Source organism: Erithacus rubecula (assembly GCF_903797595.1).
Source record: "Erithacus rubecula genome assembly, chromosome: 29".
NCBI lineage: Eukaryota > Metazoa > Chordata > Aves > Passeriformes > Muscicapidae > Erithacus > Erithacus rubecula.
This window is the reverse complement of record NC_136681.1, coordinates 3416547-3428070: the sequence shown is the minus strand read 5'-3', so window position 1 is coordinate 3428070 and position 11524 is coordinate 3416547. Positions and strand designations below refer to the sequence as shown.

General features: G+C 64.6%; 1 protein-coding gene across 1 annotated transcript; it reads left to right on the top strand.

The window, feature by feature from the left end:
* The first annotated feature begins 880 nt into the window (after positions 1-880).
* DMTN (dematin actin binding protein) lies at positions 881-11467 on the top strand. The gene is given in 17 exon segments (XM_079328778.1): positions 881-1132; positions 4518-4581; positions 4807-4862; positions 5648-5722; positions 6392-6547; positions 6757-6801; positions 6876-6926; positions 6928-6988; positions 7968-8024; positions 8112-8264; positions 8349-8458; positions 8535-8640; positions 9122-9183; positions 9283-9339; positions 10259-10318; positions 10407-10487; positions 10744-11467. Coding segments are annotated over 15 exon segments (1206 nt in total). The 5' UTR covers positions 881-1132; positions 4518-4581; positions 4807-4844; the 3' UTR covers positions 10858-11467.
* Positions 11468-11524: the final 57 nt, after the last annotated feature.

Sequence of the window (11524 nt, the reverse complement as noted above, 5' to 3'; positions counted from 1 at the left end):
TCTGGGCCTGTACCCTCCCCCCAGATGTGCGTTTCCTGCCAGATGTGCAGCCCAGGTGTCCATCCCTGGGCGCACCCCAGGCTCCGTGCACCCAGAGGGGTCCGGCCGCCCTTTGCCGAGCCGGGTGCGGGGAAACTGAGGCAGGAGGGAGCAGCAGCAGCGAGGAGGAGCCGCGGGAAGGAGCTGCTGTCACCAGGCAGCGCTCCCACACAGAGCCGGGAATAGACTCCGGCTCCCGGCGCTGCGGCACCAACGCAGCCCCGCCGCCCCCGGCGCGCTCCGGCCGCGGCTCCGCTCCCGTGCCCGGTGCCGGGATCCCGGGATCGCGTTCCGAGCGGCTCCGGAGGGATGGAAGTGGCCGCAGCCTGCCTGCCCTGCCCAGCCCTTCCCCTGGAGCGCGGTGTGGAGGGTGTGGGGGGCAGCAGCTCTCCCCTCCAGAGCCCCCAGCGCTTGATTTTTGGCAGATCCCCAGCGCCTCCCCGGGCTGGGTGGAAATTCCCTCTGGATTTCCCCTCCCAGCGCAGCCAGGGGTGGGTGCAGCACCCCCAAACCCATCCTGGGGGTCGCAGGTGCCACCCCCAGCCCCTCGCCCCACGCTGCCGCAGCCCCGTGAGGGGCTCAGCTCCCCCCCGAGAGGGGCTGGGGATGCCAAAATCCCTCCGAGGGTCTGCGTGGGGGTCCGGGCTGTCCCCGGCAGCCGGGTCATCGCTGTTTTCCTCCCTCTTTGTGCCGGGGAAGCGGGAGGAGCGGCCGCCAATACTGCTTCGTCATGATGCCGGCTAATTCTCCTCTTGTTGGGAAAGGGACTGAGCCAGCAGCGAGCTGCGGAGCGGCGAGCGGCACCCACGGGGCCACCACCCACCCCCCCCGGGTAGCCACGCACTCCTCCACCCTCCCACCCACCGCCGCCGCTCCACGCAGCCTCCCCCGCACACGCCCGCCCAGCCGCGGTTATCGGGCTGCCGGGGCTGCCGGGGGCAGATAGGCTCGTTCCCCCGCTCGCCCGCTCGCCCCTGGCACGCTCTCGGATGCGCCGCAGCCCCGCTTGCCCACGCGTGAGTCGGTGCGAGCCCAGGGCGTCTCCCCCCCACAGCCCCCCGCGGGAGGAGGGATGCGGGGTGCGCGGCCTTAGGTGAGTGAGCGGCTCGGGGGGCGCGGGGGGCGGCTCGGGGGGCGCGGGGGGTGCGGGGGGGCCGGGTGGTGGCCGCCCCTCTCGGTTTTCCCGTCGCTTTTCGGTGCCGGGGGGAGCTCGGGGAGGACTCGGGGGTGCCTCGTGTTTTGTCCCCCAAACCCATTGTGGGGATGGGAATGGCGGGGACCCCCAAGGGGGATGCGGGGACGGCGCTGACCCCTCCCCGAGCCCCCCCCGCGGCACCACAGCACCCCCGTCCCCCCCGGGACACCCCTGTCCCCCTTCCCTGGGGACATTGCCGCGTGTCCCCAGAGGGGAGGCCAGGACAGCCCAGCTCCTCCCAGCCCCACCTGAGCGCTGAATTTGTGGGGTCTCCGCCCTGTTACTGGGGGGCCACCCCCCAAATCCCACCCCCCGTGAAGGGTTTGATGCTCCCTGGCCGTGGTGGTCGCGCCTTTGCCGAGGACACAGAATTTTGGAGCCCCCCAACCCCCCCGGCAAAGCGCGGAGGGGCCGATCCCCATCGCCGGGGAACAACGTGGGGGGATTTAGGGGAGAATTTGGGGCGCAAAGCGCGTTCCCCCCTTCTCTTGGGAGCTGTCTCCGGTGGGGGGGGTTCAGCTGCTGGCTGTGGGCGTGCAGGGTGGGTGGCCAGGCTGGGCTAATTCCAGGCAAACCTGGGCCACCACCTGCCACGTCGGGACCCCCTGAGTGTCCTGTGAAGTGTGAGCCCCGCTGAGGGGGGGCCCCATGCGGGGTATTGGGGTGCCCAGATCCCCCAATACTGATCTTGCCATGGGGCTGATCCCAGGGCTGGCAGAACCGTGGGGGGCGGTTTGGGGGCACCCCCAAAACCCCAGCGGGAGCTCCGGAGGGCGCGGCCTCCTCACACATCCCCAGCGGGTCCCTCCGCGTGCGGGATGAGCAGGCTAATCCCACTTTAATCCCAGATTACGAGCCACGTGAGGCGCGGCCCAAAGCGGGGCTGTGGGGTGGCCATCGGGGCAGGGGGGCCGGGAAACGACCCCCCCCAAATAACCCCGCGAGTTTTGGGGTTCAGGCCGCATCTCCCACCCTCTAAACCTGCTCCTGGCAGGGCTGGGGGGCAGCTGCGCTGGCTCAAATTCCGCGGATGGGAGGAACCGAGGAGGTGGAAATGCCTCCTTCACCTCCATCCGCTCCGGGCTGGGGTGGGCGGGTTGTTGTTGCTCCCCCTCCCCACCCCCCAAATCAATCCCCACGCCGGGAAACTGAGGCACGGAGCGTCCCCGTGCCCGCCGCAGGATGCTCCATCCATCCCCGCCATGGACAAATGCCCCGGGCTGGCAGCTGGTGCCTTTTGGGGCCACCGAGGCCCCTGGGCACGGGAGCCACGGGCTGGCAGCAGCCACGGGGAACGGGAGAAACAGGGCGAAAGAGGAACCGGACACCGGCGAGCCAGGGGTCGGGGACCCGCGTGCTCCCCGTGGCTTGTCGCTGTCGCGATCAAGTTGCCGGTGGGGCCCCGCGCGTGTGGCGGTGTCGCGGTTTTTCCGAGGATGCTCCGGGATCCGCTGTTTGTTTGGGGAAGCACCGGACACCGTTCCCAGGCTGGCGGGAACCGTCTGTTCAGGGAACTTGTGACCTCGGGTGTCCCCCCGCCTTTCAGTGCTGGCCGCCAGCCGGGACAGCCGTGCGACAATTCAGTTCGAGCCGTGCGACAATTCAATTCGAGCCGCGCGACAATTCGGGCAGTGCGACAATTAATTCGGGCCGTGCGACAATTAATTCGTGCCGTGCCCCGCGCGGTGCCAGGGCCAGGGAAGGGAGGGTGAGGAGGGAAGTTGGGGGTCCCCTCTCGCTCCCTCCCGCGGCACTGGGGGGGTTCTCACGCCGCTGGCGCGGGGCCGGGCGCTGATGGCTTTGGCGGCTGCGAAAAGTCAAATCCGGATTTCCTCGGGGTGGGGAGGAGGGAACCGGCCTCTTCCCGCGGCTGCACAACCCTGGCGGCTCCCCCGGCGCGGGGGGGACCGGCACCCTTCCATCGCGTGTCCTGTCCGTCCATCCATCCATCCATCCATCCATCCATCCATCCATCCATCCATCCACCCATCCCTCCCTCCTCCATCTCTCCCTCTCCCCAGCTTTTTCCCTTCCCCTCAGCATCACCCCGACAGCGTGACGCAGTGTCCCCCCCTCCTGTCCCCTGTCCCCCCTCGCCCTCCTGGCCAGCAAAATCCCAAACACGCCGAGCCGCCCTTATCTCGGGCCAGGCGGGCGAGCTGGCAGCGGCCCCGCGGGGAGATTGGAGGTTGCCATGGGGAACGCGGGGCGGTGGCTCCTGCCGGTGCCCGATAAGCTGTCCCCGTGTCCCCAGAGCGCGGGGAGGGGCGCGGGGACAGTGCCCGAGGTGCTTGCGCACCCCTCGCCAGTTTGGTGGCGTCTCTCGGCACCCCCGGCTCGGGTTTGTTTTCCTCCCCGGCCCCGCACCCACCCTCCCGTTCTCCGCCATCGCATCCATCCGCTCGCTGTCCCCGCGTCCCCGCCGCTGTCCCCAGCGCCCCGGAGGGCGAGGGGCACGGCTGGAAAGTGTGAGCTCATGGCTGTGCCCGCCCGGACAATGCCACCCTTGTGCCCAGCCCCGTCCCACCGGTGCCGGCTCCCCTGGGAGGGCGGGGAGGTGCTGGGGGAGGGGTTCAGCGCCCTAAAACCCGCCCCAGTGGCAAATCTGGGGGTGCTTTGTGGCGGGGGGTCTCAAGGGAGGGGACACGCAGCTCCCGGATTGCTCAGATCTGCTCCTGCTCCATCCCATAGGAGCGAGTTCTGCGTTCTGTGGGGTTGGGGACAGCAGGGTTGGTGTCCCCAAAGGCGGTGCCACCCCCTCAGCTGCTGTCGCTGCCATCGAGCTTTCCCCAACTCCCTCCCTCCTGAAAGGAGAAGTTTGGAGCAGAATGGGGAATTTTCCCCTTTGTGCTCGGCATTGTGGGTTTAGAGCGCGGCCGGCCCCGAGCCCCGCGGGCTGCGGGGGGCTGAGCCCGCGCCGCTGCCGCTGGAGCCTTCTGGAGAGCGGGGACAAAAGGGGCGGCACAGCACCGTCAGCAGGCACCGGGCAGCGGCAGCGGGCAGGGGACACCGCGGGGACAGCGTGGGGACAGCGGGGACAGAGTGGGGACAGTGGGGACAGTGGTGGCAGCGTGGGAACAGAGTGGGGATAGTGGGGACAGTGGTGACAGCGTGGGGACAGCGGGGACAGAGTGGGGATAGTGGAGACAGTGGTGACAGCGTGGGAACAGCGGGGACAGAGTGGGGATAGTGGGGACAGAGTGGGGATAGTGGGGACAGTGGTGGCAGCGTGGGGACAGCGGGTGGCTTGGTCCCCCTGCGTCACCCCGCGCTCTCCTTGCAGAGGGAACCCCCGAGCCGCAGCCCGGTGTCGGCGCCCAGGGGGATGTGGAGCCACAGAGGCAGCGGTGAGTGGGGGTGTCCCACGCGTGTCCCCCCACAGGCGACAGTGGCACTTCCTGCAGGCCTGTCCTGCTGCCAGCGCGGCGACATTTGGCACTGGGGACGCGCCACGCTCGTTTCCGGGGTGGAGGGTGCTCAGTTCTGTGCCGGGAGGGCGGGGGGAGGCGGGACCCCCACCCAGGGGTGCCCTGTGCCCACCCAGCAGTGCCCAGAGCCCGCTGTCCCCACAGGACCCTGTGACTGACACACCCCGGCCGCCCACAGCTGAATGGAAAGACTGCAGAAGGTAACGGGGGGCTGGGGAAGGGTACAGGGGGTCCGGGAAGGGTGCTGGGGGTCCAGGGAGGTTGTTGGGGGTCCGGGAAGGGTGCAGGGGGTACAGAACCGGGTGCTGGGGGTCCAGGAAAGGTGGTGGCATAGAGATCGGGGTGGTGGCAACCCAAGAAGGGTTCTGGGGGTCCAGGAAAGGTGTTGGGGTACCGAACAAGATGCTGGGGGTCCAGAGAAGGTTCTGGAGGTCCGTGGAAGGATTCTGGGGGTTCGAGAAAAGTTCTGAGAACACAGAAAAAGGTGCTGAGGGTCCGGGCAGGGTGTTGGGGTACAGGGAGAGTGCTGGGGGTGCAGGGAGGTTTTTGGGGGGCCGGGAGGGTGCAGAGGGTGCAGAACCGGGTCTGGGGATCCGAGAAAAGTGTCGGGGGTCCAGGAACGGTGTCGGGAGTACAGGGAGAGTGCTGGGGGTCCAGGAGGGATTCTGGGGGTCCAGGGAAAGTTCTGGGGGTGTGGGAAAGGTGCTAGGGGTCCAGAGAGGTGCTGGGGGTCCTGGGGAGCTCTGCACGCAGGGCTGGTGGCCACGGGCTGGGGTTGGTGGCCAAGGACAAGGACAGCCACGGGCTGGGCAGGATCTTCCTCCTCCTCCTCCTCCTCCTCCTCCTCCTCCTCAGCCTGGCAGCTCCATCTGCTGGCCGCGTGTCCTGGCCCAGCCGTGTCCCCTCCCCGCTGTCCCCTGCCCGCCCTGAGCCCCTTCCCGGCCTAAAATCTCCTTTTTTCGGGTTTTTTTTTTTTCCCATCCAGCAGCCACTGACCTCCCCTGGGAGCGTCTGCTCTTCCCGCGGATCCAGCGTTCCCGGCTCGCCCTCCAGCATCGTGGTGAGAACCGTCCCCGCCTTCCCACGGCACCCCAAAATCCACGGGGTTGGGATGTGCCACCCCTAAACCCTTCTCATTCCCCCAAATTCCCTTTTCCACCCCAAATGCATTCCTAAGTCCACGGGGTCGGGATTTCTTCTACTCCAAACCCTCCTCGCTCCCCAAAAAGTCCCCTTTTCCACCCCAAATAATCTCTAAATCCTCGAGGTTGGGATATGCCCCCTCCCCATTCCCCAAAATCCCCTTTCCCACCCCAAATAAATCCCTAAATTTGTGGGGTCGGGATTTATTCTCTTCCAAACCCTCCCCATTCCCAAAAATCACCTTCTGCACCCCAAATACATCTCTAAATCCACAGGGTCGGGATTTTTCCCCCTCCAAACCCTCCCCATTCCCAAAAATTCCCTTCTACACCCCAAATAACTTCCTAAATCTGTGGGGTTGGGATTTTTTTCCCCTCCAAATCCTCCCACACCCCAAAATCCCTTTTTCACCCCAATGGGGTCGGGATTTATTCTCTTCCAAACCCTCCCACACCCCAAAATCCCCTTTCCCCCCTCAAATAAATCCCTAAATCCACAGGGTCGGGACTTGCTCTCCTCCAAACCCTCCCCATTCCCGAAAATCCCGTTTCCCACCCTAAATATTTTTTTTTTCTCTTCCTCCCAGGCCAAAATGGACAACGAGGTGTTGGGTTACAAGGACCTGGCTGCCATCCCCAAGGACAAAGCCATCCTGGACATCGAGCGCCCCGACCTGATGATCTACGAGCCCCATTTCACCTACTCGCTGATGGAGCACGTGGAGCTGCCCCGGAGCCGGGAGGTGAGCGAGGATTTGGGGGGTTTTTGGGAAAAAAATATTTTAAAAAATTCACCTGGGTAGAAGGATCACAGAGCTGGCGGTGTTGGAGTAAAATACCGGCGTGAAAATATTTAAAATTCATGGTAATTCACAGCAACTCGTGACGGTTATTAAAATTGTTAAAATCAATTTTTCAAGTGTTAAAATGAGTGAAATTCTCGCCATTGCAGCGCTCCCTGTCTCCCAAATCCATCTCTCCTCCTCCGTCTCCAGAGGTGAGGGCCGGGCTGTGGGGGGAGGGGGGGGTGGGAATTTGGGGAGGGGTCTCGCTGATCCGGTTTTGCCGCAGGTGATCCGGGAGTGGCTGGAGAGCCGCCCCCCCCCGAGCGGCCCCGTGCAGCCCCCCCCCGCGCGCGGGCGCGGCGCCCACCCGCAGCAGCGTGCAGCACTTCCACCGGCCGGGTACCGCCCCCTCCCCAAATTACAAATCCCAAATCCCAAAAATCCCAAATTCCCAAAATCCCACTGTTCCGGTACTGCCCCCACCCCAAACTCCCAAAATTCCCAAATCCCCAAATTCCACCGGCCAGGTACCGCCCCCTCTCCAAATTCCCAAATCCCAAAATTCCACTGGTCTGGTACCGCCCCCTCCCCAAAATCCCAAATTCCCAAAATCCCAAAATTCCACTGGTCTGGTACCGCCCCCTCGCCAAATTCCCAAAATCCCAAAATTCCACTGGTCCGGTACTGCCCCCTCCACAAAATCCCAAATCCTTAAATCCCAATAATCCCCAAAATTCCACTGGTCCGGTACTGCCCCCTCCCCAAAATCCTAAAAATCCCCAAATCCCACTGGTCCGGTACTGCCCCCTCCACAAAATCCCAAATCCTTAAATCCCAATAATCCCCAAAATTCCACTGGTCCGGTACTGCCCCCTCCCCAAAATCCCAAAATCCCAAAAATCCCCAAATCCCACTGGTCCAGTAACGCCCCCTCCCCAAAATCACAAAATCCAAAAATCCCACCAGCCCGATACTGCCCCCAACCCCAAATCCCCAAATTCCATTCCCAATCCCATGAGCTCCTATTCCCAACCCCGTAAAATCCCATCCCCAGTCCCATAAAATCCCATCCCCCGTCCCATAAAATCCCATCGCCAGTCCCATAAAATCCCATCCCCCGTCCCATAAAATCCCATCGCCAGTCCCATAAAATCCCATCCCCAGTCCCATGAGTTCCCAATCCAATGAGATCCCATCCCCAATCTCATCAAATCCCATCCCCAATCTCATCAAATCCCATTCCCAACCCCATAAACTCTTATCCCCAATGATCTCCCATCCCAAATCCCATGAGCTCCCACCCCATAAATTCCCAACCCCATAAACTCCCACCCCCACAATCTCCCACCCCCAACCCCAAATCCTTTTTTCCTTCCAGAGACCGACACGACAGATCTCAACATTTACAAGAAGCCGCCGATCTACCGGCAGAAAGGTGAGCGTGGGGTCGGGGAGGGGGGTCCATCCCATAGGATTGGGAACCCCGGGACCCCTCCTCACCCTCCTGCGCCCCCCACCCCAGACCACCACTCCAGCGCCCACCACGGCAAACACCTCATCGAGGATTTGATCATCGAATCCTCCAAATTCCCGGCGGCGCAGCCCCCGGATCCCAACCAGCCCGCCAAGATCGAGACCGACTACTGGCCCTGCCCGCCCTCCCTGGCCGTCGTGGGTAGGTGGGATCACGGGGGGTTTCCCCTCCTGGAGACCCCAGGGAGGGCGGGGAGTGGCGGGAATGTCGCCGCTTTTCCTGCAGAGACGGAGTGGAGGAGGAGGATGGCGTCCAAGAGAGGCGAGGAGGAGGATGAGGATCTGACGGAGGAGATGAAGAACCTGCGGGAGCTGCAGCGGCAGGAGCTGAGCAAGGTGCGGGCGGGGGGCGGCTCCTGAGGGGCTGGGGGCGCGCTGGGGCCGATCCCAAGCTCGGGGGATTTGTGCCCAGGTCACCTCCAACCTCGGGAAGCTGATCCTGAAGGAGGAGATGGAGAAATCGCTCCCGATCCGCAGGAAAACTCGCTCGCTGCCGGACCGGACGCCTTTCCACACGTGTGAGTGGGGTTGTTCTGCCGGAGCCCAAACCTTCCTCTGCTCGTCTCGGGGTGCCTGTGCCCCCCCGAACCCCTAAATCCCGACTGTACATCCCAAATCCTGCCTGTGCTCCACCCCCCGAACCCCCAAATCCCGACTGTACATCCTAAATACCGACTGTACATCCTAAATACCGACTGTACCTCACAAATCCTTCCTGTGCCCCCCTCCCCGGACCCCCCAAATCCCGACTGTGCATCCTAAATACCAACTGTACATCCCAAATCCTGCCTGTGCCCCACCGAACCCCTAAATCCTGACTGTACATCCCAAATCCCGACTGTACATCCCATATCCCGACTGTACATCCCATATCCCGACTGTACACCCCAAATCTCACCTGCACCTCCCATATCCCGACTGTACACCCCAAATCTCACCTGTACATCCCAAATCCCGACCGTACCTCCCAAATCCCGACGCTCTCTGCCTCTCTCCCAGCTCTCCACACGAGCTCCAAGAGCTCCTCCCTCCCCGCCTCCGGCCGGAGCACCCTCACCCGGGTAAGGGGCTGTGCCTGTCCCCCCACCCTGCCGGGGTGACCCCAAATCCGCTCAGGTTTTTGGGGTGACCCCTCTGACGGTGTCCGTGTCCCCCCGCAGCTGCAGTCGGCAGAGTTCGGCTCGGCGGGGAGCGAGAAGGGCAGTCCTGGTGCGGATCGGGGCGTGGAGTGGGGGCGACCCCGGGAACGGGGGGTCCTGGGAGTGTGGGGGTGTCCCTGGGAGTGTGGGGGTGTCCCTGGGAGTGTGGGGGTGTCTCTGGGAGTGTGGGGGTGTCTCTGGAGATGTGGGGGTGTCTCTGGGGATGTGGGGGTGTCTCTGGGAGTGTGGGGGTGTCTCTGGAGATGTGGGGGTGTCTCTGGGGATGTGGGGGTGTCTCTGGGAGTGTGGGGGTGTCTCTGGAGATGTGGGAGTGTCTCTGGAGATGTGGGGGTGTCTCTGGGAGTGTGGGGGTGTCTCTGGAGATGTGGGGGTGTCTCTGGAGATGTGGGGGTGTCCCTGAAAGATGTGGGGGTGTCTCTGGAGATGTGGGGGTGTCCTGGAGATGTGGGGGTATCCCCGGGAGTGTGGGGGTGTCCTGGAGGGATGTGGGGGTGTATCTGGAGATGTGGGGGTGTCTCTGGGAGTGTGGGGGTGTCCCTGGGAGTGTGGGGGTGTCTCTGGAGATGTGGGGGTATCCCCGGGAGTGTGGGGGTATTCCCGGAAGTGTGGGGGTGTCCTGGAGGGATTCTGGAATATCCTGGAGGATGTGGGGGTGTCCCAAGGGATATGCCCAGGAATTTGGGGGTTTCCCGGGAGATTTGGGAGTGTCTCCAGGGACTGGGGGTCCCCGTGCGGGTGCCCAGGCTGAGCCCCCCTCTCTCTCTGCCCAGCCCTGCAGGTAAGCGCTCACCTGGCCGCGCCCCCCGAGACCCAGCGAGACGGTGACGTACGGGGGAGGGGGGGATGGGCACCGGGACCACCCTGGGTGGGGGAGGGAGGGTCTGGCACCCCCGCCACCTTCCCCCGCTTCAGGTGGGAGCAATCCGCTTTTTTTGGGGGGTGGGCGCCGGGCTGACCGCGGGCTTTGCCCCCCCAGAACGGCCAGCGCGGGCGCATGGACAGAGGGAACTCGCTGCCCAGCATGTTGGAGCAGAAGGTGAGCGGGGAGGGGGTTTGGGGGGCTCGGGGGGGTTCGGGGGGGCTCTCCGGGGGTCTCACAGCCCCGTGCCCCCCTTTTTGTGCAGATCTACCCCTATGAGATGCTGATGGTGACGAACCGAGGGCGGGTGAAGCTCCCGCCCGGCGTGGACAGGACCCGGCTGGAGGTTCGGGGGGTTGTGCTGGATTTCGGGGGGCTGTGCTGGGTTCGGGGGGCTGTGCTGGATTTCGGGGGGCTGTGCAGCGTTCGGGGGGCTGTATCAGGTTCGGAGGGGCTGTGCCGGGTTCGGGGGGCTGTATCAGGTTCGGAGGGGCTGCACCAGACTCGGAGGTGCTGTGCCGGATTCGGGGGGGCTGTACCGGACTCGGTGACGCCGGGAGGGGTCCGAACCCTCTGTCACCCCCTCTGTCCCCCCCCCGCAGCGCCACCTGTCCCCCGAGGATTTCCTGAAGGTGTTCGAGATGTCTCCGGAGGAGTTCAGCAAGCTCGCCCTGTGGAAGCGCAACGAGCTGAAGAAGAAAGCGTTCCTCTTCTGAGCCCCTCCCGGGCCCAGCTCAGTCCGTGTCGCGCCGTGTCACCGCTTTAGGGCTCTCAGCCGGTTTTTATTGGGGTCCACCCCCCTTTTTTCCCCCAAATCTGCTCCCCCCACCTCGCTCCTCCCGCAGGGAATGGGTTGGGGCGGGGCTCGAACCTGCCCGGCCGCGGGGTGCGGGGCTGGGGCGCGGTTCAGCCGGGATGGGAGGTTTGGGGGGGTCTCTGGGCTTTGTACCCCCATTTTTTACCCCCCCAGGAATGTGCCTGGCTCTGCTTTACCCGGCTGGTTCCACTGGGGGGGCACTGAGGGGGTCCCTCCTCACTGGGGGTCTGTTGCCCCCACCCCCCCAGCCCGGGGTGCCCCCCAAAGGTGCCCCGTCCCCTACCCTGAGGCTTTGGGGGGCCGACACTGCCAGACTGATGTTCTCCGGGCACAAACTCCCCCTTACCCCCCTGCAGCCCCCCAAATTTGTCCCCCCCAGTCCCTCCTGTGCCAGGTGCTGCAGCGAGGACCCCAAGGACACTGCCAACCCCCCAGGCTGGGCAGGGGGAGCACGCTGGGGGCGGCAGATTTGGGGTCGGGGGGGTCCCTGGTGCATTTCCTGCTGCGGGTGGGGGGGGGCCGAGCTGGGGGGGCACCGGGGTGATGATTTTGGGGGCACAAGAGGA